The following is a 26,179-nucleotide window of genomic DNA, read 5'->3' as shown; positions in this document are numbered from 1 at the left end:
GTAGGCCAGCGAGACTCCACTGATGAGACAGGGGCACCTCTCTGCTCCCTATTGGGGTTCCACTCCACTTCAGCTTCCACAAACACCCCCAAAAGCCACGCAGCCCTGGGTTTGTCAAGCCACAGAAATAACAAGCTCAGGTGAGGAGGAAAGGGTCTGAAAGCCTCTTCTGGGCAGCAGGTGGGCAAGCCCGGAGAACAGTACTCACTTGGTAAGTAGCCATCGTTTCTCGGTCCAAGGTCCGTGTCACAGAGACACTACCGGTGTTCTCATTGATTCTAAAGATTCCTTTAGGCTCTTGATCCACGCCCTTCCCAGAGAGCCGGAACTTGGACCCTTCTGGTCTGTCACTGTCGACTACCTGGTCAGAGAAACAAGGCAGACATTTAAGATTCCAGTTGGAAAACAGGAGGAGCATACTACTAACATGCCTCTTGACAATTCCCTGAGCTCAGGTGTTAACACCAGCTGTAGCTAATTTACACATTGACAGGCACATGAAACATAGTCAGCTGTGCTTGGAGGGTTTAGGTGGCATGAACAGAAAAATGTCCAAGCGTAAATCCCCAGAGGCCATTTCAGCCACCACCAAGCCTGCAATTCCACTGGTAGCCATGAGGTGGCAGTGACGCTTAAGTCAGCATAAACTTCAAGACAAGGTTTATCTGGCAGGAAAAGTTGAATCAGTTAACGGCGGTTCTATAAAGCAAAAAACTTTTTCCTGATTTAAAATGTTATTAAAATCCACTGAAAGTTTTGATGAAACATGAATTACCTCTGTGTTTAAGACTTACAGAAAATACCATCCATCTAAGGTAAGATTAAAAATAAGATAGGTGATACCTTCTGATGAAAAGCATTTTAATCCCTGCTTTGCTCTATTTAATCCAACTGATAACGGCCCCCTGGCTCACTCCCCCCACCTGCAGCCTATCGGAAGCTCCATGAGGTCAGGAGCCAAAGCCTGTCTTGCTCAGCTTTGGATCCCAGCACCTGCTGCTTAGTAAAGGACAGACATGCCTCAGCCTGGCCTTGCCAAGGACGAGATGTGTGACCAAGAACACGAACTTCTGCCTCTTTGGCCCTCAATTTCCTCATCTATGAGATGCAGATAGCACTGCTCCTCTCCTAGGGCTGCTGAGGATTTAAGGAGATAGTGCATGCAAAGGGAAGCACATAGAAGGACTCTACATCATAGATAATTGCAATGGTAGTCACGATAAAGAACACAGCTACACTGCTTGTTAATAGGTAAGACCGACAGCTCCAGACTTAAATGAAAACATCTTAGCAATAATGTAAAGAATCCCTAAGCTCTGGACTTCAATTAAAACATCTTAGCAATAATGTAAAGAATTCCTAAGGAAACAGCTTTCCTTTTTTTAAAACCAACAAACAACAATAACAACAAAGAACAACTCAAGAAGCCCTGTAGTTAGAGAAGAGAACACCTGTGGAAACAGACTTCCCAGATGGGAAGGGGCAGCTGAGAAAAGCCAGGTTTTCTCTGCCCCACCCCCCTCTTACCGCTTTGGACCAAACGTGGGTTAAAACAATAAACCTCGACCTCTTGTTGCCCTAAGCATGCCCAAGCGGCGAGCCCTTTACAAAGGGTGTAAAACCTAGAAGATAAACTAAAAAGAAATGAACATGTGAAACCTACAAGAGCTAGGAGCCTCTCCCTCCGGCTTCCCAGGAGCGGACTCCTGCCCCCCTGTCCGCCCCACCGGGCCGGCGAGGACGCGGCGTCTTCTGCAGTCTTCCTCCCGGATCCCTCCTGGCTCAGAAAGGGTGGGGAGCAGGCCCCCAGAGCTTCTCGAAGAAACACGGTGGGGGGCAGTCCTCAGAGCCCCTCTTGGGGCAAACAGTGACACTCTCCATCTCTCTAGCCGCCACTCAGCACGGAAAGCCACATTCCAGACTCTGGAATTCTCCAGGGGTGACGTTTCCTTTTCTTGTGCAGTGAGTTCTGGGTCGTTTCCTCACTCAATCTCAGAGAGCTTGAGCCTTTTGACCTCACTGGGACAGGGTCTTGGCCAGAGAAGCCTATTTAATTGGCACTTGCTGCTGGATTTAAATGACATACCCCTCAGGGTGAGGAGGGCACGGCGGTGAGCTCCTCTGCTTGGCACCCACACGTCTTCTCTCTTCACCGCTCTCGATGTTTTTGTAGGCTTAAGGGCCTGGCTTTTAATAGATGTGCTGAACCTGGTTCCTGCTCCTCACAGCTGTTTCCACTTTGAAGGAACGCCCATGGCTACAGGTGCAGCACCCCAACCCTGGGGCCTTCTTTTCGGGACCATTGATGCAACTCGCTCTCAACAAGGGCCTCACTCCCTGTGGACCAGCTGATCTCAAGATGTGTCCCCAGCCAGCAGCTTCAGCCTCTCCTGGGAACTTGTTAGAGATGCAAACTCTCAGGCCCCACCCAGACCTCCTGAATCTGAAACGCTGGGGGAGGTGCCCGGCAATCAGCCCTCTAACAAGCCCCCCAGGTGCTTCTGATATACCCCCCAAGCTTGAGAACCCCTGCTTTAGACACCACGCCATGCCCATCAGAACTGATTCTGGATTCCACTGTCACCGTTTGGAGCTTTCTGCTGAAAAAAGGCTGGGTCTGTTTGCTTCCTTCTTTCTAGAACTCTTAAACATATAACACTAACAGGAGCTCTTTTTTAAGTTCTGTTTTCTAGAACCTCAGTAAATCATAGCTTGTTTTTCTCCCCCAAGGCATTAAACTGATATCTCTACAAGAATGGAAAGTACCTGAAGGCTTTAAGGAGTGTATGGGAGTGGGGCTGTGTTTCCAGGGAAAAGCCAGGTGTCTTGGCTCAAATCAGATTCTGGGAGAAGTCAGTGTTCTCAGTAATCATCCACTGCTTCTCTGGCTTCTTGATTGATGGGTGGGGTTTCAGAGGACCCCAACCCACTCCAACTTTTCTGAGGGGGGTAGATAGGAAACATGCAATGGCCGTAGAGCCCACAGTGCCCTCAGCCAGGTGTGGAAATGATTCCATGCAGCTCAAGTGGGTTTCCATACCCCCTTATTACACATTCCCTGTTAAACTCCAGGAGTCATCCAGGTGGCCTCCCTACGGCTGGAGCCGCGCAGGCTGTGCTCCTTTTGTTGTTGGACTTGATGGGATACAAGAAATCCAGGGTTCTCCTCTGGCCTGAGCAAGTTCTGCTGGGCTGCTCTGCTGCTATAGCAGCTGTTGACAGCCATTACGCCAGAGCAGGGTTCCACAATTGGCTAGAGTTCCAGTTTGCTAATGCTGCTGGAATGCAAATCACCAGAAATGGATCAGCTTTTATAAAAGGGGGTTTATTTGGTTACACAGTTACAGTCCTAAGGCCATAAAGCGTCCAAGGTAAGTCATCAACAGTCGGGTCCCTTCACTGGAGGATGGCCAATGGCATCCAGAAAACCTCTGTTAGCTGGGAAGGCACGTGGCTGGCGTCTGCTTGCTCCCAGGTTGTGTTTCAAAACAGCGTTCTCCAAAATGTCTGCATCAGCTTCCAACGGCCATCTTCAAAATGTCTGTCCCAGCTACAGCAGTGAGCTCCTTCTGTTTGAGCTGATATAGTGCTCTAGTAAACTAATCAAGGCCCACGCTGAACGGGCTGGGCCACACCTCCATGGAAATACTGAACAAGAGGTTGCAACCTAATCCACCCTAATACGTCTGCCCCCACAAGATTGCATTAAAGCATATGGCTTTTTCTGGGGACATGACATATACAAACCAGCATAGCTGGTCTTCCCATTATTCTTAGTAATTCAACGCTGCTTTTCATGGTGGGGTTTTTCTCCCCCGGCCCTCTGAGCTGGAATGGGAAAAATAGCTAATGGAGAGAAAGAATGTGGAGCCAGATGCCAACACCCAGGGCAGGGCGTGTAGATAGCACACAGGAGCCGGCCCCAGGGCGGGGGACTGTGCCTGGGCCGCCTGCTCAGCAGCTGTGAGGACAGGGGAGCGCAGCTGGCACCAGAGCCCCCTGTTCCTGGGATGGCAGGAATCCCCCGGGCCTGGAGCGAGGCAGTGACACGATCTGAGCTTCAAACGACTTTCGTGCCGCCCTTCTGACGGAATTTAACACATTACACACGAGGCCATCGTCCCCTTTGATTCCCACCCTAAGTCCTGAAGTCTCTGTTTCAAGTGACTTATGACACCAGGTTGCATGGGCTCTTGAAAGCATTTTTCTATGAATTCACATACACAGGCACCCATCCAATATATAGGCCTTTTACATCAAGAGGATCATTCATATTAATTATTCTACAGTTTTTCCTACTCAACGTAGTTGGCTTTTTAAAAAATGTATTTGTTTATAAACTTTTTTGGGGGGCATGATTTTAGATTTCCAGAAATCTTGCAAAGGCAGTACATAGAGTTCCCCTATACCTTTTACCCAGTTTCTCCTAATACCAACATCCTACATAACTGGGACACATCTGTCACAACTAAGACATTAATAGTGTTGCATTACTATTAGTGAATTCCAGATGTTAAATATTCAGTTCCCCCGGTTTTCCTACTACCTTTTCTCTTTTCCAGGGTTCAAACAGGACACCGCATTGCCTAAATTCAATGTGGTTTTTAAATGTACCTTTTGGTCTTCACTCAAAGTTCAAATTTTTCCTTAATTTTGCTGATAGTTAGTTACTTTATTATTTCTCTGGGAAATGTACTCAATGTATCAAAATGACATCATCATGCAGTTCTGTATATCATCGTTACTGTGAGAGCTTCTTGCCACATCCTCTGCCCCATCTCCACCGTTACCTCCTTCGTTCAGATCTTCCTTAGATGTTTTTGTCTCTTGAGTTCTCAGGACATAGAATTGTGCTTGGTACATGGTAGGTTTTCAATACATACATGTGTAACGAGTAAGTAAATTATTCTAATAGTCTCCTAACTGGCCTCCATGCTCTGATTTTTCTCTTTTCCCGTCTCCTTTCCTAATTGCAACCAATTCTAAGTCTAACCCCAAATCTGACCATGATCGTAATCCAGCTAAATCCTTTGTGGCCTCTGTTGCCCTCTGGTGAAAGTCCCAGAGGCGTCTGTGACAGGGCTCACCTGCTTCTCCAAGTCTAATTTTGCCCCAGTCATTCATGCGCTCCAGGCCCCCACCCTGTCTGCTGGGGACCCCCTCATCTTCCTGGACCCTGAGTCAGGGATTAGCGTCACGTCGAAGTCCTCCTGACCCCCTGTGTTCCCCGACTCCTTATGGACCTGACCACATCCTCTTTGGAATCTAGCCCTTCCCACCAGTGAGGTCTCCCAAAGCAGAGACAGTAGATCGCCTCTTTGTTATTGGTAACTGTCCCTCAGGTTATTTATTCATTTATTCACTTTTCCTGGGCTGAGAGCATTGAAGACACTTGATTAAAGCTTCCAGTGAAGAAGTGCAGCTTTATTTGTATGTTGTTATTAGTTCGTGCTTCATAAATTACAAACTAAAAATAAAAATAAGTTCTGTGGCACTAAATATGTTCAAGCATTTCCTAACAGGCACTTTACCTCTTCATTTCTCTTTCTACCAATCCCCAAAGTTAACTTTCCAGGCAGAGGAAATGCCTAGGGGTATCTAAGGGACTTGTCCCCTTCGCCTTTAGGAACTGCCATGGGTGCCCTTACACAAAGGACTTTCAGCTAAGTAAAACATGGTGTTTGCTGTGCCAAAAAGCAGCTGCGAGGCAGATCCTCCAGCCCTCTTTCCAGATCACCCCCAGCTAGATGGGTGCCTCTGATTCTCTCCTGTGTACAGTCAGCATACACTTTTCACAGGAGAGAAAACTATACATGCAACATCATCAAAATAATGTAAAACTAGCAAATAATTAGACACTCCCCCCCCCAAAAAAAAAAAATGGTTACCAGAGGGAATAAAACACATGTGAACATATTTGGGTAATGAAGGTAGGGGTGATTTTTTCCTTCATCTTTACAACATTTTCATTTTTAAAAAATGAGCCTGTATCACTTATACAGTAAAAAAAATAAACATGCAAGAGGAATTACTTGAGTTTGATGAAAGTGCTAATTTAGCTGTTTTCTACTCTCTGTTAAATAGAAATAAAAAAGATATTGCCCTTGACTTAGTTAATACAAATACATTTTTGTTTATCAGTGGAATGGTTCCCTAAGGTTACTGTAGGTCTTAATTAATTCTCCATTGTGGTTTAGCCCTTGGATGTCTTTGAACTTGACACTTAGCTATTCAGCAGGCCGGGTAGCTGTTACATCCATGCCTTTTTCTCACTCCCGATGCTGCTCACTGCCGTTCACCTGTAGGTCATAAATTAACAAAGGGAGCTAAGGACAACCCAAGGCCAAGGGTGGAGAGACCCTGAAGCACAGCTGTGGCCATCCAGTCCAAGAGGGCAGTACCTAGGGACCCACCGTACAGCTCCGCGGTTCTCATGCTAGCCCGGGCTGGCCAGGCTCAACACTGAACCCAAACGATTTCCATCATTCCATGGAAGTCATTAAGGCTAAGGGCAGGATATGCACTTGGGGAGGGGAAAAAAAAATCAAATTTCAGCCACACAAGATGAGGGGATATTTGATTTACCATCCTTACCCAACATCACATTTAGCACGGGCATATGTTATCTTTGTTTCAGTTCTTCTTTTTTTAAAAATATTTTCTGTTATTCTTTTATAATGAGAGCATTAAAGATTATGACTAAGCACAGCTTGAGTTCATTAGGAGTCAATATTAGTTGTATTTTTGTTTACTGGTAGTTTGTAAGTTTTGGTTACTTTCTCCATGTTCCAGGATTTTTTTGAGACAGTACTTAATTTCTAAGTCTTCACAGGTGTTTTAATTGTTTATTTCTACTTTTATCATATTATAATGTGGCTTATGTGATTTCTACTTTTGAGAGTTTAAAAAAAATATTAGTGGCCATGTGCAACATCTTTACAAAATATTCCGTTGGCCTATGGAAAGAAGGTGTATTTCCTCCTTGTAGGATATCTCTCTGGAGTAATATTTGTTGCTTGTATCATTCAGACTCTATGTCCTTGCTTTATTTTGACTCCCAGTTCTGTCGGATTCTAAAAGCAGTGTTTGCATCTTCTTGACCAAAAGGGGGATGTGAAAGGAAATGAAATAAGCTTCAGTGGCAGAGAGATTCCAAAACGAGCCGAGAGATCACTCTGGTGGGCACTCTTACGCACACTTTAGACAACCTTTTTTAGGTTCTAAAGAATTGGGGTAGCTGGTGGTGGATACCTGAAACTATTAAACTACAACCCAGAACCCATGAATCTCGAAGACAGTTGTATAAAAATGTAGCTTATGAGGGGTGACAATGGGATTGGGAAAGCCATAAGGACCAAACTCCACTTTGTCTAGTTTATGGATGGATGTGTAGAAAAGTAGGGGAAGGAAACAAACAGACAAAGGTACCCAGTGTTCTTTTTTACTTCAATTGCTCTTTTTCACTCTAATTATTATTCTTGTTATTTTTGTGTGTGTGCTAATGAAGGTGTCAGGGATTGATTTAGGTGATGAATGTACAACTATGTAATGGTACTGTAAACAATCGAAAGTACAATTTGTTTTGTATGACTGCGTGGTATGTGAATATATCTCAATAAAATGATGATTAAAAAAAAAAATAAAAGCAGTGTTTGCATCTGAACGCAGCTGATTTTCATCAAATCCTCCTTTCATGTACTTGTCCTACGCTGTTTTGGGTACCTGGAGAAGGGCGTGTCTCCTTTGTGAATTGTAGGAACTAGGCTCTGCAGAGTAAACAAATCTGGTCTTCGATTTCCAGAGTGGACCAAATCATGAATCCCCACAAAGTCAAATTCCCCCAGAATATGTTACAGTAACTTTCTCCCTCTCCCTACAACACATAACTACTGAAATTTTACCTAAATTGTTTGATTTGGTGCTCATTTTTCTGATTAGACTGTGAGCTCCTAGGGGGCAGAAGCCATGTCTGATTTTAGTCGATATTGTACCACAGAACTGAACCCGGGTCCTCCTTTGAATGAAAGAACGCATCTCAACAATGTCCCAAATGACAGGACCCTCGGGTGCCTCTGGGGCCTGGGAAGTTTGCTCAGCCCTGGGCTGGGACTGGGGAAGCCATGGCCCCATCTCAAGGGACAGCTGAAAGACAACACGAGGTGTACATTGGTGAGATGGTCAGAAAAGGTGGCCAGTGTGTCATGGAGGCCTGAGGAGGGCCCTGTGGAGAGTCAAGACCTGAGTTTGCTCCTGGAGAGGAGAGAGGGAGAGAAGGGAGGGGCTGCCAAACTCACCCCTCCCTGGGCTGAGGAAATCCAGGGTCCCACGGCGAGTACGAGTCACTGTTTCATCAAAGCTGTCCTTCCCCAAACACACTCACCCTCCACTGTTTTTAAATATGTAGCTGGCAAAATGCTGTTCTCCCTGCAGGAGCTCAATCTACGTTTGTTAATAATATATACCTAACTGGTACCACCATTCACTCAGCCTGATGGCCCAATTCTCTTCGGTGACTTTTAATAAGATGTTTCCTTTTTTAGCACAGTTTCCTCTAACATATTGTCTCCTCCCCATTCTTTTCTTCCATTCAAAATATTTATTGACCATTTCTGAGTGGTGGGGTACTGATTGCCCTCAAGGACTGAGTTTAATGCACTACATGAAACCTATAGAATACAACATGAGAAACATATTGAAAGAGGCTATAGCAGATCAGAAAAAGAGGAAGTTTTGGGTCACCTGATCACAGCACTTTACCTATCGGGGCCCAACATCTACTTATTGTCAATCAGGATCATGATTTTGCATCCTTTTGCTGCCTGAGAGAATGACTGGGGATACTTGTGCATCCCCTTCCTGCATTGCTGGATTGCTGGATTCTTAAAGCATACTGTGAGTCTCACCTTCCTAAGTATTGGAGGCCCTTCATAATACTTTCCTTGGCTTTGCCTCCAGTTCTACTGCAAATCAAGGTGAAGTCTTAAATCTCTGGTTGTAATTCTAGAGCTTCTGCACCTGCTGTCTCTTCCATTCATGAATCAGATTTATGATAGCAAAGAACAGTCAATAAGGTTATCCCTAAATGCTCCATCTCTTCCTCTGCACATAGTAGGACTGCACTTCCTCTGCCATGTGAAGTTGGGTGTGGTCATGTGACTTGCTTTAGCCAATGAAGAGTGAATAAAAATGACTTTCACCACTTCAGCCACTTCCTGGAAAAGGCTTCGAGAGCTCGAGCATGCTTTGCCAGGTTCTCTCTACCTTTACCTTGGTGACCAACGATGTTCCAAATAGTGGCTGCTCCATCAGCCTGGGGTCCCAAGAAAGAATGATGACAATGGTGAGCAGAGCCCCATCTAACCCCTGATGGGCACAGAGCTTAAGAATTAAACTGCCATTACTTTAATCCACTGGAACTTGGGATTGCTTATCGCCACAGCAGAGCCTAACCTGACTGATACACAGGATGTTCAGGAGAACAGGGTTTGGAGACAGGTCAGGATGTGTCTTCAGTGCAGGTCACAGATCAGAATGTGGACTGTGTGACCTTGCTGAGCTCCCTTGAAAAACAGGGAAATAAAACCTATTATAAAAGGATTATGATGAGGAAAAGATCCGGGAGGTACACAATGCATCTGAGGTACATAAAGGAGCTCAATAATTTAAGGCAATTATTATCTCTATGCCTCTCACCTGATGGTGGTGATGATGGTGGTGGCGGTGTACATGGTGGTGATGGTGGGAGGCTATTATTATTACACACTAACTGTGCCACTCGCTGTTTTAAGCATTTTACCTACATTATTCCATTTAATCCTTACAACTCTATGATGTAAGTGTTGATATTAATCTCCACTTTACAGAGGAAGAAACTGAGTCCAACAAACCTTGCCAGAGTCTGCTAGATATTTACTTTGGATTTGAACCAAAGCATCTGGAGTCATGTCCTCTCCCCCTACACCTACTGCCAAGTGAGGGACGTGTGCTCAGAGCCGGGGTAGGAGGGCCCATGGGAGCTGACCCATAAGGTGTCCAAGCTTGGCACGATGGAGGTCTCCTGGTCTGGACTCACCGTGGCACGTCCACTCTGTTAAGGCTGAGGCTAGAAAGGTCCATCCAGGCCTCTGTCTGTGGCAGAGCCAGGATTAGTGACTTTGAAGTCTTGATTCTCAGATTTATCTTTAGCCAATGGTCACTCGTGCCCTCTGTGCATCAAATTACTGGCAGGAACATCTTTAATTTCTCACCCTCTGCAAGGTTTGTCATAGTAACGGCATAATTTGGAGATTTCTGCATGCATTCTGCCATCTAAGAGGACAATAAATTAAGCACATCCTTGGACACTGTTGAAATATACATACTTAATTTCTTACCATCTTGCCAGACTACTTCTTTGCTGTTTGTTCCGTCAGTTCAGATTTTTATAGTTCCTGGAGAAATATTCAACCAAATATTTATGCACTCATCTGAACCACAGTTCAGAGAAAGCAATGTAACAAAATCAGCATTATGAACCTGGAGCTATTCCCATTTGGAAGTAATAAACATGAACAATTGAACAATTTCTCCCAGAAATGCATGTTAGCTGCCCTTTCACTGGGTGTTTCAACACTTATTCTTACTATTCTTATAATTCAGCACAAATTTTAATGTTAAATCCAATGCCTGGAAACACAAGCAGTGACAAAAATAAATAAAATTTCCATCGTTTTCAATTGAAAGCCTGACATTCTATTCTGCCTTCTGTGCACCTTCATTAGAAGGACGTGTAGATGGCTTTGAAACTCCTCATTCCCCAAGACAGCTGCTTTCTCACAATCGGATCATAACCTGATTAAAATCTTTCAAGATTCTCCCCTACCCATCCCTTTGAGAGAAAATTCATTCTCCCTCAGTGATATGTACAAGGATCTTTCTAGTCTGCCCCCTACCCTGCCTCTGTCTTTAGTTTCAACTTTCCTTGTGAACCTACACATCACCCTCCACCCCCATTCTCTTTTCCTGCCATTTTCCCCAAGGTGCCATGCTTGGGTCTACCTCATTTCAGTTCTGGATCTACCCTCTTCCAGCCCAGATGACTCCCATCCCCAGGCTGAGCCAGGTCAATCAGATCTCCCTTTTGGAAACCTGGGATTGGGGCAGGGAGACGCTGGGTCAGTTAGCTGACGGCTGTGGATCTTTGACGCCTTACAAGTTTGAAGTCTGAGTGTACATTTGGAGGAGATCCTTCTGGGCCATAAGTGAAGAACTCTGCAAAGAAAATCAGCCTAGAGAGAACCCTGAATGGGAGAGTAGTGATGTGTGGATGAGAAGGCAGTTCAGGCTCAGGTGTGGCGTGTGCTGTCCCTGCAACTGTCCATAATCCTCACCAACATGATTTACTCTCATACATCAGCCTCGATCTCCAAATTAGGCTCTTACACTAAAATATCACATCATTTTCCCAGTGGTGTCTGGCAGATGGTTTTAATTTACCAGAATCTTACAAGATGGATATCTGTTTGGCTGATTCCATCATTGCCCCTCATCTCTAGTTATAGTCACTCCTTCCTCGGCCACCTTTTCATTAAAAAAAAAAAAAAAAAAAAAGTGGCTTCTCTTCCAACATCATTTTTCATGCCCATTTCTCTGTTTTAGTTTTCTTCATAGAACCCACCATCACCTGACATATTTATCTGTGTGTTGTCTATATTTACCACTAAAATATAGGCTCCATGTTAGCAGGGACTTTTGTTCACTGCTGTGAATATCACATGGTTTATAATAGACACTCAAATACTTTTTGAATAAATAAAAAAGCTATGCAAAGAGAAGCAGAAATGAGAGACCCGAAGGTTCTGAAAGGAGAGAGAATGAATGCATAAAGTGCTTGGCTATTTTGGTTTCAGAATGACATGTCAATTTCTTGTAAGCACCATCTCTGCTTCTTGGGTTGTGAGTTCCAAGAGATACTCTGGTATCTTCCCAGTAGAATTGTCTTGAGTGAGCTTTATAATTAAATAATCCCAATAAGATCAACACATTTGTAAGAAAAGAGCAGCTTGCTCCATGAAAATTAGCAGGCCAACAGATGCAATGAAATCAACGTGGGTGAACGTGTTTCTTCCTTTGAAACTTAAAATTTGGCTTTTCCAAGGAAAGGCTAAGCAGACAAGATCAGACCAGCTGTGATCCAATAAAGGCTTTGACGAAATGTTTCAGAAGATGCATAATAAATGGAAATCTCTTGGAGGGGTACATGTATGTGTTTCATGTTCCTCTTCAGTTATGATGACTGATCCCCCCAAAACACAACTACCCAATAACTGCTATATGGTTAGTTGTTTTTAAACAGATTCATGATCTTTAGTACTTTCTATACCATAAGGATATGTGAGGTAGGGAACCAAGGAAGGAGAGTATATTTGAGAGAGAAGGTGAGGTGGTCTGTTCTATATAAGAGGGGAAAAATGAATCCCAGTAAGTGGCTGGGAACTTGAGTGTGGAGCTCAAGAAAGATGGGACTGGGAAACTGTTGAAAATGGATGGTGGTGATATAGTACAACATTATGAACATAATTAGTAGCACTGAATTATATATTCAATGGGACTAAAGGGAAATTTCAGGTTGTATATATGTTACTAGAATACAAATTTAAAAACAAAACAACAAAACAAAGCAAAAAAAACTATAGGCCTATAAAACGCAAAAAGTGAACCGTAATGTAAACCTACAGTTAATAGCACAATTATAATAATATTCCTTCATCACTGTAACAAATGTACCATACCAATACAAGGTGCTAATAATGGTGGGGGTAGGGGGATAGATGGGAACTCTATTTTCCGCATGATTTTTCAGTAAAACCTACAACTTCTCTAATGATAAAGAGAGAAAGAGAAAAAACGATGGGTCAGAGGATTAGCTTTGGGGCACCACCTAAAGACCTGCAGAAAGGGAGACTGGCTTAGTCTTGTTGTTTTATAAAAATCAATCAATGCAAGATACGGCATGGACAGATTTCAGTTCCCTAGAGGAAAACTTTCTGATGTTTCAGAGCTTTGGCTGGATGGCACCAGCTGCCTCAGGAGGGAAATGACTCCTGGCCCCGTGGTATCCATGCTTGCACCACCATCTGGTAAAGACACTGTAGAGGCGATGGGTGCCAGGTAGATGCCAAGGTCTTTTCTGGCTCCCAGTTGCTAAGATTCCCCAAGTCTGGAGCTTGGAGCTGCCCTAAACGTGTCACTCTAAAGAAGGAGGCACTGCCTGGGGACCTCTGTATAATTCCGACTCAGCCATTTCCCACCAGGAGCTGACAAATATCCATGACCCCTGCCCCTCCAATAGGCTGACTTAGAAAATGGTTTCTGGGCCAGTTCGTATCCAGGCTTTAACACGTTCTTGGTTTTTGACCTCGAGCCAATCTTTTCTCCGCTCTTAGCTTTGGTTGTCTCTTTAATTTAATGGAGATTATAAACCCTAGCCCCCACGGTCATGGTGAGGGTGGAGTGGAACAAGGCACAGAAACACACACTACCGAGAGTGGCACACAGTAGGCACTCAATAAATGCTGTTACCCTCCAAGTACCTCTAAACAGCTACACAATGGATAAGTCAGGGCAAATAATTTGATAGGTAAGAGGATTTTTAAAAATCTTCGAGTCATATCCTAGGTAATAATTAGCTTCCATTGAGCTTTTATAACATGCTAGGCATTTCACCCAATAGTGACTATTATTTCCATTTCATAGATGGGGAAGGTGACACTCAGCAAGTTGGAGTCATTTGTCCAACTGCGACACGGGTGTAGAGCGAGGGATGGAAACTTCCAGAACCATGTGAATCAAACCAGAGCTCTGAATGTTGGTCTGATGCTCAGCCTGGTGCCTCCTCAAGGAGCAGGGCTGGCCTGTCCATGGCTTCGCCTGGGTAATCCATGACCTGGTGAACGGCGATGGATGGGCCTTCTTGGCAGGGTTAGTGCTGGGCAAACCCCAAGGCTGTGCAGGCACCGTGGGTGCACACTAACCAGTACAGGGCCTGGGCTCAGCCCCTCTGTGCAGATATACAGCCTACAGGTGGAAAACAAACCCGTGCCCATACGTGGTGCTCTCTGACTTGAAACTCAATGCATTTACCCAGGTCATTCTTCAGCTTCCATTACCCCCTTCCTCCCAGCCTAGCTCGTTCTGCCTCCCAAGTTCCCCAGTTGCTGTGAGCTTATCAGAGAAGTAAATCAAAATGTTCTCAAGAGGAGAAGAAAAGATAAAAGCAAAAAAACGCAACATCCCCAAGAGAAGAATATCTTTTATAGTTCTACAACTCCAGCAATTCTGTCTTAAAAAAATCCATTATTTAATTTTAGGACCATGGAGGTACAGGTGCTGAATAATGGCTCCTCTCCCAGCTTCTAGTATTTCTAAAATATTAATACTGGTTGGATACCTCTCCTAAGGGGAAGCAGGAGCTGAATTTTTTATAGGCTCCTGAGCCTTGTTGCCATACAACGGACTATGCATTTATTCACTTACTACCACAAACATCTCTTGGTTCTTTAAATTATGTCTGCATAAAAAGATGGGAGATATGCATAGAAGAATGGAGAGGGTCAAATGGGTTGCTAAACAGTTCCTTTGCCATGATCTTCTTTGTCTAAGCCTTTACTCTTTTAAACAATCCATCAAGATACACCTCCTTCCTCTACATTAGTCTTGGGGCACGCATCATTGATAGAAGCCACAAGGAGGCATCTAACTTCACAGTCCACGCAGGTCAATGGTGTGTCAGGGTCACTAACAGTTCATTACATTTTCAGCTGCAAATTGTTGGCACTGAGCTTTGAAACTGAGCCCCAACTTATGTATTCGTGAACAGACCACAATGTTGAGTGTGTGTGTGTTTGTGTGCGTGTTTGTGTGCTCTATCTTTACACACAGGGGGTATAGGAGAGGAAGGAATAAGGACACTTTCAGAATAAACTAAAAATAGAAATTTGACTTATACATGGCAATGAAGTGGGTTTTTTGTTTTGTTTTGTTTTGTTTTTAATCAGGTTTGCTTTTTCCTCCCTTTATAAAACTAACAAATGCTCACTAGGAAAAATCTGGAAAACAAACCAAAATATAAAACGGACCAAGCAAGACACTGGCTGTCCCACTTCGTAGTGATGACTCTTGCAGTATGTTGATGACGACTCCTTGTAAACGCGTAGCTTTTGATTTACAGAGCCATGGCAGCTGCATACATACAGATTTTCATTAAGCTCTTAATTTTGAGATAATTGCAGATCTACATGCACTTGTAATACCCTTTATCTGGTTTCCCCCAGTGGTGACATCCTGTAAAACAATAGCACAATGTCACAGACGGGGTACTGATATGCATGTAGCCCCCGTATCATTCGGATTTCCCCTTTTACTTGAACTAGTGTGTGTGTGTGTGTGTGTGTGTGTGTGTGTGTGTGTGTGTGTTTAGTTCCAGGCAGTTTCATCACATGCGTGGGATCACGTATCCACCACCACCATCAAGCTACAAAAGAGTTTCGTCACACAAGAATCCCCACATTGTCCTTTTAGAGTCACGCCAACCTCCCTCCCTCCTCCCCAACATCCCTGATCTTTGCAACCTCTAGTCTGTTCTCCATTTCTATAATTTTGTTATTTCAGAAATGTCATATATATGGATTGAATTTTTCTCACTCCACACCATGCCTGGAGTTGATGTATCAGTAATCTTCTCATTTTATAGCTGAGAAGTATTCCGTGGTGTGGGTGCACCATGGTTGGTTTAAATCTTTGCCTGTTGAAGGACTTATGGGTTCCCAGTTTTTTTTGGCAATTATGAATAAAGCTGCCATGAACACTCATATACAAATTTTTATATGAGCATAAGTTTCCACATCTCTGGGATAAATGCCCAAGAGTGCAGATGCTGGGTTCTATGGTAAGTGGATGTTTAGTTTTATAAGAAATTGCCAAACTGTTTTCCAGAGTGGCTGGACCATTTTACAGTCCTACCAGCAACATTTGAGTGATTGAGATTCTCTGCACCTTAGCCAGCATTTGGTGGTGGTACCGTTTCTTGTTTGCTTTTTGTTTGTTTTGTTTTGTTTTATTCATTCTAATAGATGTGTATGGACATGTCATTTTGGTTTTAATTTGCATTTCCCTAATGGCTAATGATGTTGAACATCTTTTCATGTGCTTATTTGTCATCTGTATATCCTCTTTGATGAAATCTGTCTTCATGACTTTTGCCCATTTTATAAATGGATTATTAGTGAGAGTTCTTTATATATTCCGATACTATTCCTTTGTCAGATATGTGGCTTGTAAATATTTTAACCCAGTCCATAGCTATATTTTATCCTCTTGACAGAATTTTTCACATAGCAGATATTTTTAATTCTCATAAGGTCCAATTTATCAACTTTTCCTTTTATGGATCATGCTTCTGGTGTCAAATCTAAGATCTATTTGCCTAGCCCTAGATTCCTAAGATGTTTTTCCCTGTATTTTTTCCCCGAAGTGTATAGCTTTATGTTTTGTATTCACATCCATGATCCATTTTGAGTTAATTTTTTTTATGCGGTGTGGGGATTAGGAAGAAGTTCACTTTTTGCCTAAGGATGTCAAATTGCTCATCAACAATGGCTGATAGAGCTATCCACTGAATTGCTTCAGCAATTTTCTTAAAAATCTGTTGGGCTTACTGCATGGATCTATTTCCTCACTGTCCATTTTGTTACACTGATCTGTGTGCCTATCCCAGCACCACACTGTCTTATTAATGTAGCTGTAAGGTAAGCCTTAATATGAGCTAAGGTGATTCTTTCTACTCTGTTCTTCTTATTCAAGACTGTTTAGCTTTCCTGGGCCTGTGCTTTTCCACAGGTATTTCAGAATAAGCTTATCTATGTTTACAGAAAATCTTGCTGGGATTTTGAGAGGAATTGAATCAAAGCATAAATATATCATATATATCACATATATCATATTTTCCATGTTATCACCAACTCCTTTTTACTGACTGACTGATATTTAAAATATACTATTTTAAAGTATACTATTATTTAACTTAGTCATTTCAATTATGATGGGCATATGGCTATTTTCAATAACGAATATTGTGAATAAAGTATCAAGAACATCTTCTTGCAAAAAGAGAGAAAACTTTCTGCCTTTTGGATTATTTCTTTAGGATAAATTCCCAGAACTGTGGTTACTCAAAGACAAAGAATGTTCTTACAGTTGCTCATATTAGAGTATTCTTTCACATATTTTTACCTATAGGGGAAAATATTACCATTAGCTTTAAAATTCCATTTTGTTATGGGTTTATAAGTCAAAGTTAGGGTAGGAGATGTGAGGAATGATGGATAATGTAACAATCATGTCTTGTGAAATGATAATGGCTGTAATATCCACCCCAATCACCCACCTGCTCCCATGGGACCCTCCCAACAATCCAGGGAAGGCCCCTGAGAAACTGAATCCTATTTCCCCTACTTAGGACAGTGATTTGCTACAAAAGCGATTTTTAAAAAATTTCTTTTCTTCCTAAAGGCAAATGATTTAGTTAAGTCCTTTTCTTTTTACCCAAGAAAGAGAAAGGGGCAGGTTGTCTGGCAAATATTTCTCCTTATTGTTTTGGGAGAGGAAATGCCTGTTATCAAAGAAGATGGGAGGTGAGTCATTTCTATCTACCTGTTGGAATTACCAGTGATAGCTTGGAGCAAGTGATACAGTTCCACTTACAGTCTATCCTTCCTAATCGGGTTTTCTCTTCTTCTCTAATGGAAGTAAAGCCTCCTTTGGGAAACAGGAAAACAATATGGTTTCTTTCTTCTATGTGATCATTTTGCTTTTAAAATGATGCTGTCACTGCACTTTTAGGATTCACCTTCTGAATCCTAGCAGAAGTGGTTCTCGTTCTGATGTCTCAGGGTGCTTGAATCCCATATGTACCTGGCAGTGCTGGAGCCTAAGGAAACACAGTGCCAAGGCCACCTGTTGGCCACCAACATCCTTTATTTAAAAAATTCAGGCCTTCAGACTCTCAGCTGCTGGCATCAGCTCTCTGTGAGGATGGTAAGGTGGAGAATAACCCACACCGTAAACACTGGGGCCCAGGAGAAAGTGTCCCCTGTGTGAATGGCAGGTCTTCTAATGGAATTATTTGACCCTCCCTCCCCATTTTGTGGAGATAAGGGGCAAAGAAGAGGGAAATATTGATATTAGTTGAGAGTCTGCTTCAGAACAGGCAACTTAGACTTTCTCCTATGTGTTAAATTAATTTTCATAACATAAAGCACCATTGTTATTTCCACTTCACAAGGACGGAACAGAACTCTAAATAGTTGGAGTGAATTTTCAAAGAAAAGCTATCAATCAAGTCTTTGCTGTCAGATTCCAGGCTGAGTTCTTTTTCTACCACTCCTTGAGGAAGATACAGAGAAAGACAGAAGAGGAGCCAGTGATTTAAATTAGAAGAAAAGATAAAACAATAAATCAACATAGTGATTACGATAGGGGTTCTCAGCCTCTCTAACTCTGAACGTTGTTCTTACACAAATGAATGGAGTTCTGAGTTTGTGGGAAAGAGTCTCAGGAGACCTCTCCTGCTTCCAGTGGGAATGGAGCCCTTGTACCACTCCCTCCTGCAAAAACCCAGGTGTCCTCTACAAAGGAGAGGCGGGAATACAAAACAATCCTTTCCCCATCCCCAGGAGGCAGTGCTAGAGGCGTGCGCCCGGAGTAAGAGAATTCTGGATTCAAGCTCTTGTCAGCTACTTATTACCTGTGTGTCTGAGAACAAAGTACTATATATCTCCAAATCTCAGCACCCTCCACTACAAAGTGGGACAAAACTCACAATACCCATGCGAAGGCTCGCTGTGAAAATTAAAAAGGAGTAATGCAGGTAAAGGGCTGGCACCCAGGATGACTCAATACCTGTTAGCAAGGCAGCTGTTATCCTACTGCCCTCTCCAAATACAGCATCTCCACCTCCCCGGAAGCTGACAATTCTCCCGTCTACAACGCTACCTGTCAGTGTGGACACCCTTGAGCTGAGGTGAGCCAGGCCACCAGGAATGACCCATCGACACAACCATTCTACCTTCCACCCCCCCTACAGTCAGCCGTCAACTTGGCAAGAAACTCCTACCTCAAAGTACACATACACATCTCCATCCTTTCTTCTCTTTAGAGGAATGGTTTCTGTAGTTGTGTGGGGAAGACATGCACACCATTTAACTCTGCAAAGAAAATCAAACTTTCATCTTTTAGATATATTATTTCCTCACAGTCTAATACAGTTCTCTGTTTAGTACCCCCACTTCACCCAAGGGCAGGTTCAACTGGGGAAAACAATTTATTTAATTCTATCCACACTACTTGCTGGCACTTATCTAGGCACGGATGTACTGTGATATGCATTTTGGATTACCTAGAGATGAAAGTGTGGGTACCTTCCCTTCAAAGTTGAGGAGTTTCACAGCCTTGGGGAGGTTGGGTAACACATCAAATATCCGCCCAGTCACACATTTCAAGCTACCTTGATGGCAGCAAATGGAGTAGCCAAATGTGCTGTCATGTAATTTACCATGAAAACTTGGCTGCTATGAGGGGCCCCTCTTTCATCTCTTCTTTGGGTGCAGCCCTGGGGAAATGTACTGTTCTCGGGGTCTGATGCCCTTTCATTGTGGGGAGAGAAGTGGAAATCACAGAAAACCCCATATACAAGTTTTTATCTTGCGACTGAATTAAAAAATGTTGAAAAAGCACTGGGATCATTTTGAGCAATTGTTCTCAAGGGAAGAAACAGCCCCAGGCAAGAAAATCCTTCCTTCTCCTCCTGTCCCCATTCCCTCCACAGAGACACTTCTACAGCACAGTCCCCAGCACCCAGGAGGTGCTCAGCAGTCACCTGTTGAATGAGTGTGAGCTCAAGTGAATGAAGGAGCAACCACTGTGAACAAAGAAGCGGACACCCTCATATTTACAAGGTACAATTTCCAAGGCTGTAGCATCTGGAGGAGAAACTCTGGGAGGGGGTGAGGGGGAGGAGGAAGGGTTGTCAGTAGAACGCAAGACCTGTGCCACGTGACCAGGAGTTCACGGCAATTGGGGTTAGGCTCGGTGCTTTAGGTGTCTGTACCATCTCCTTTTTCCATCACGTTAATTCTATATGCTTTTGCTATCTCCTTTTGTCACCAAACAAACGCTCTGCAATGGGAGGCTTTATTATGCCCATTTTACAGATGGGGAAACTGAGGCCTAGAGAGGGTAAGAATTTTGACCAAGTGCCTATAAGTGTGCATCAGCAGCAGCACAGATGAAATATAGATAAACACCTATGATTCATCACAAGCTTATTATGTCCCAGTGGTGCTAAACCCTTAAAATGTGTTCTCTCACATGATCCTCCCTCAAGCTTTATGAGGTAAGCACCCTTATTATCTCCATATTACAGGCAAAGAAACATGCCTGGCTGGACGGGGTCAGACACTTTCCCCAAGGACGACATGAGACTCAATGGCCACTGAAAATTTGCCCCTAATCACTACATTAAGAAATCAGATTGATCATTTGCAAAGAGAGTACCCAAGTAAGGACATTTCTACTCCAAATCTGCCCTTTAGGTGACTAAAATGAGCCGACTGAGAAAAGGTCAAGGCAGTTGTTTCGGTCAGCTTTGTAATTATGTGGCAACAAAGGAGAATTCAACCAATTGCTTAGCAATTAGCCATTATGAGAAGATGGAAAAAAAAATCCAATTGACTGGTAGAGCAGGAAGCATTTTAAATGTCACCGCAGTGAGACAAATCTTTGAAGATTTGTCTTCATGATGGTTAACTAATTGCAATCTTCAAATTTTATTGCCTTGGAAAAATAACTCAATTCAGAGACAGAATATTAACACTTGGGGCTATTTCTCCTTTGTCTTACCATCAAAGGGGAGGCATGTAAATCGATCAAACCCTATAATTTAAAAAGATCCCTCCTAACGTACAGCCTCATTGAAGGCAAAGAATATGTTATGCATCATTTTATCACCTATGTATACCCAGCACAGGATGGGGGCATAAGGCAGGTGCACAGGACACACTGACACAGGTGCATGGAGAGTGAAAGGAAATGCAGTGGTCTGTCCCCGACCCTGAGTTCCCTTTAAGTGAAATTCTAGATCTGTATATAACTGTAATGAAGGGGGTAACCACAGAATTGCTTACCTAACAGGCTTTCCCCTGCCCCTTCTGGTATCAGCCCCACCCCAGGACAATCAGATAAGGCCACCAATCATGGCTTAGTTCTGACCAAACTGAACCCATATCTCTGACCTCAGAGATGGCTTCAGCAACAGGCAATTGCCAAAGTTGGACCAAACAGTGTTCTCCCCATTTGGGGAGAGTGGACGGGAAAGACTCCCTCTTGTCTCTGATGTTTATGTTACTAGGAGGATGCTGTTCGTGACCATCTTTCTTGACCAACTGGGAAAAATCCGCCTGCAGTAGAAGAAAATGAGGCTAACACACAAAGGGGGAGTAGAAAGAGCAATTCTTTGAGGCCTGCATCTAGCTGTACTACCGCCAGATGCACCATTGGATTTCCTGACAATGGAAGTCAACAAATAACTATTACATAAACTGTTTGAGTGTGTTTCTGTCACATACAACCTCCAATTCCTGACCAATATGGTCCTTGTCAAGCTACTGCAGTTACTTTGGTTTCAGGCTGAGTAGCTTGTTAATATGGGGACAATTACGAAAAAAAAAAAAAAAAAAAGGAAAGAAAAGAAAAAAGAATTAGAGTTTGAGAGTAGAATTGGGAGGTGGATAGAATGTACAGGGGGTTAAACTTTGAAATGAAGTTTTGAGAAGTCCCAGGAAGGCTGGAGGCAAAGCAGCCCTTATGGCAAAGAAGCAATTTTGCTTAGGGGGCTGGAGGCAGGGGCTGGCAGTGGAGGGTCTGGGATGGGGGAAGGAGTCAGGAAGCAGCCCCAGAGTCCTCCAGCCAGAAGGGGGCTCCACAGTAGGCTGGGAGCCATGTGGAAGAAAGGGGTAGCTTTCATGTTATCTACCACAATGCAAAAATGAATGTAATTTGTTGAAACAGAGAACTGAGTTTCCTTTTTAAAGATTCTAGCAAACACAGCAAATGAAAATGGAGAGCGCACCAAGATGAGTACATTTTAAAGATCTGCTATGATCAAGAGCCCATTATTATAAGCAGAGTTTTAAAAACACAAGTTCATGAATGACCTCACCCCCACCTCAGACCCACTGCTCCCAGGTCTCGGCATCAGGGATATGCAAACCCTTTCTGACAGACAAGAGAAAGTAAAGAAGGTAGAGTGACAAGAAGCTGATGAGGGCCCAGTAAACTGTAATAATTGCAAATAAAATTTTATGGTTGGTCATTAATCCTAACCACTTCTATTTCTAGACGGAAAGATTCATATTCTTTTTAAATAGGCAAACTTTGAGTTTATGGGAAATTTAATAATCATGATGATGCAATAAGAAATTCCAAAAGTCTTAAATTTTCTGCAGGAGGGAACCTGCTGTAGTAGAAAAAGGAGTCAATTTGGAGTCACACCCTGGCCAAAGGCTGGCAGGGGCTTTCAGCAAGTCACTGAATTTCTCTGACTTCAGTTTCTTTGTCTGGGATATGAGGGTGATGCTGGCTTCTTTGCAAAACTGCAGTGTGGAATGAGGACTAGGGAAGAGTGTGAAATGTGCAGAGATGTCTGGAACCTGGTGCACAGGCAACACACCAGAATATTTTAAAGATATATCCAGAATCCAATCACTGCCCCCCCCCCCCCCCACTGTCTCTCTGGATCAAGCCCTCATCACTTCTTCCTGGAATAATTGCAAAGATCTCCCAACCCATTCTCTACCTCTGTCCTTGCCCACCTCCTCTCCCTCTTCTCACTGTCTATTCTCCAGCAACCACCACCAAGACACAAGCCAGATCAAACCTTCCTGGGGCTTTTCCTGTCAATGAAATAAAGACCAAAGATCTTCTGGTGGCTACAAGACCTTGCAAGATCCAGTCCCGTCCCTTCTCCTGTCTCATGTCCCCTTGCTCCCTCTGCTCCAGCCATGCTGGCCTCCCTGCTCTTTCCAGAACATGCCGGACACACTCCTGCTCAGGCTTTTGTGCTTGCCACTTCCTCTGTCTAGGCTGCTTTCTTCCCCATAGATGCTCGCCCCCTTCATAAGCCCTTCTCACAGACGGCTTCCCGGACAATGCTATTTAACACTGCAACTTACCCCCATCTCCAGAATTTGCTTCTCCATGTTCATTATCATGATCTGTCCTAAAAACTGAACCACTATACACAGCTGATCCTCACTATTCGTGGATTTCATATTTGAAAATCTTCCTGGTCACTAAAATTTATTTGCTATCTCCAAATCAATGCTTTTGGAGCTATAGTGGTCATTTGTGGACATGCACCGAGTGGCGAAAAATTTGAGTCATTCGACACACACATTCCCAGCTAAGGTCGAACAAGGTGATGCTCTGCTTCTTGCTTTAGCTCTCACACTCTAAATGCATGCTTGTTTCATGGCATATTTAGTGCCATGTTTTTCACATTTTCTCACTTTTTTTTTTTTTGTTGGTGGTTTTGCTGTTTAAAATGGCCCCCAGTGGAGTGCTGAAGGCTGTCTAGTGTTTCTACTACAACAACACCGCAATGTACCTTTTTTGAAGAAAATACGTACGTTAGGTAAGGTTCCTTCAGGCTTGAGTTATCATGCTGTTGGCCATGAGTTCAATGTTAATGAGTCAACAATATATATTAAATAAGTTGTCTTTAAACAGAAACATGCATCAGATGGGTTACCATATTGATTGGTTGGTGGAAATGTGACCGAGGACTCACAGGAACCTGACCCTCTATTTCCCTGAGGAGCATTGGGTTCAGTATTTGCCAATTCAGTGTTTGAGATGCCTCAGTGGAACATAACTGCAAATAAAAGAACCAGTGATATTTTATTAATTTTTGATTTGTAGGTCTCTGCAAGGCTAAGGATTGGTCTGCTCTGTTCACTGCTGTATCTAGAAAACCTACAATGATTCTCATCATGTAGCAGGATACCAGTACATTTTTGTTAAACGGAGAAATTATCATTTAACTGTCCAAGTTTCTCTGGGGCTCCTGGGTGCAAGCCATTCCTCCTGAGCTGCTGAAACCTGTCCTGTCCAATAGTGTCCCTACCTGAGATTTCCCCTTTCAATCCACCCACTAGAGGTGCTGAGGCATCAGACCAAGTTGTACTGGGATGGTGGGCAAGGTGGCAGAATCAGAGAACGTGGATTCGAATGGCCTTTTTTGTCCTTTAAATACAAGCCAGGGTTTCATCACTGTGAAAGAGGATAATGACACATCAGTTGGCACTGGAGAGAATTCAACAAGAAATATAAAAATGGAAGGTCCACAAAGGGGCTGTATAAATGTGAATGTTCTTCCTTCAGTTATAAAGATTGAATAAAACTATGTTTATGAAACAGGATACATTTTATTGTTAAAAAAAACTCCACCTACCCATTCATCTTCCTCTGCCTTCCTTGGGGCCCACCATCCGCCTGTTTTGTGGGTAACACCTGGTTCTCCAGCTCATTCTCCTCAACAAAACATGCCTCTCTGTATCATTCTTTCAAGGCAAACTTGAAAGCTAGATTACAATAGCTCACATGATACAACTCAAGCACTGAGAAATTTAACATTGTTTCTCAACCCTGACTGTATTTTGCAATCCTCTGTGAGCATGTGTGTGGATTAAAGAAAACAAAAACAAATGCACAAGCCACCCTAGAGAGTCTGGTTCCCTAGGCCTGGATGGGACTTGAGAATCAGGATTTTTCTAGAATCTGGTTGGTTCTAATATGCTGTCAGATCCAGATCCACTGCTCTAAACCTTTCCAGGAAAGATATTTAGATGTAAATGTGGTCTCTCGGAGATAAACAACTTAATCTAGAAAATTTCCCAAAGGTGAAAATTTGGAATATCGTAGGCAGTTTAGGCTTTCTGTTTTCCTCAAAACATACCCAAAATGTGTTTCTCTAACTCCCAACATGCAGACATGGGTGCAAGGGCAAAGATGGATCACTAATAGACACACTGTTATTAGGAGAGCCCACTGATGGCCAGGGATCCATTTGAACCTCTGAGGAGATCTGGGGCCACACTGAGCACACAGCAGAAGAGTGAGCAAAGGGTTAAGCTCATAGTAGATGCTCAAGAAAAGCCAGGATGCACATTGTACTCACTCATCCCATGAACATGCTTGGGCATGTGTGTTCACATGCATGTTATACAGATAAGAGAACACTCACAAAAGGAAAAACCATTTACTCCATGTTTTCCCAATTTTGTTTTTCTCCTCTGGATGTACTGTGGGTCTTTCTTTATATACTATGACTTGAATCAAGAAAATCCACTCCTAAATGGTATCCAAAAAACAACAAAAACTAAAATAAAACCAAAGCCAAGAAAAACAACAAAAGCACAAAAATGAAACAAGAGGGCAATTATAAGGCTGCTGTGAAAAGTCTAACAACTATGTTTTTCAAAATAAGGCAATGCAATTCTAAAAGTGCTACTTTAATGACTAAAGGCTATTTTATTAAGAAAATATTTGCTCTAGGGTATGATTTCTTTCTTTTCTTCCATAAGAGAGGACAGGCATACCTTGTTTTATTGTACTTTGCTTTATTGTGCTTCACAGATACTGCATTTTTAACACACTGAAGTTTTGTGGCAACCCTGTATTGAGCAAGTCTATCCATGCCATTTTTCCAACAGCCCACGCTCACTTCATATCTGAGTCACATCTTAATTAAGGCATGCACGTTGTTTCTTTAGACATAGTGCCATTGCACACTTAATAGACTACAGTGTGGTGTCAATGTTAGTTTTGTATGCACTGGGAAATCAAAAAATTCGTGTGACCATTTTTTGTGATATTCGCTTTAATGCAGTAGTCTGGGAAATGGTAATTGGCTTCCAGATGTATGCCCTGGATAAGGCATAGAGGTTCTCAGGTAGCATGTGAATGGAAGCGGCAGGAATCAGTGAAAATTTTATCAAATACATGAATCAGTCCATCAGTGATGGAGAGAAATGTGGAATTAGCTCTTTGGAATTGTCATTTATGATCCTGTCCCTGGCAGTTAAAC

At 43.0% G+C, this 26,179-nt stretch overlaps 1 protein-coding gene across 3 annotated transcripts in view; it reads right to left on the bottom strand.

The window, feature by feature from the left end:
• The window catches only part of CDH13 (cadherin 13), a 1,126,984-nt gene that overhangs the window by 561,336 nt on the left and 539,469 nt on the right, over positions 1–26,179 (bottom strand). For all 3 annotated transcript variants that reach the window (XM_037815675.1, XM_037815673.1, XM_037815674.1), the window contains exon 5: positions 209–361. In XM_037815675.1, coding sequence (XP_037671603.1) covers positions 209–361 — 153 coding nt within the window. The remainder of the gene's footprint in view (positions 1–208; positions 362–26,179) is intronic.

This window comes from Choloepus didactylus, chromosome 22 (genome assembly GCF_015220235.1).
Source record: "Choloepus didactylus isolate mChoDid1 chromosome 22, mChoDid1.pri, whole genome shotgun sequence".
Lineage (NCBI taxonomy): Eukaryota > Metazoa > Chordata > Mammalia > Pilosa > Megalonychidae > Choloepus > Choloepus didactylus.
Note: the sequence above shows the minus strand (reverse complement) of the source record. Positions and strands in the feature narration are given on the sequence as shown.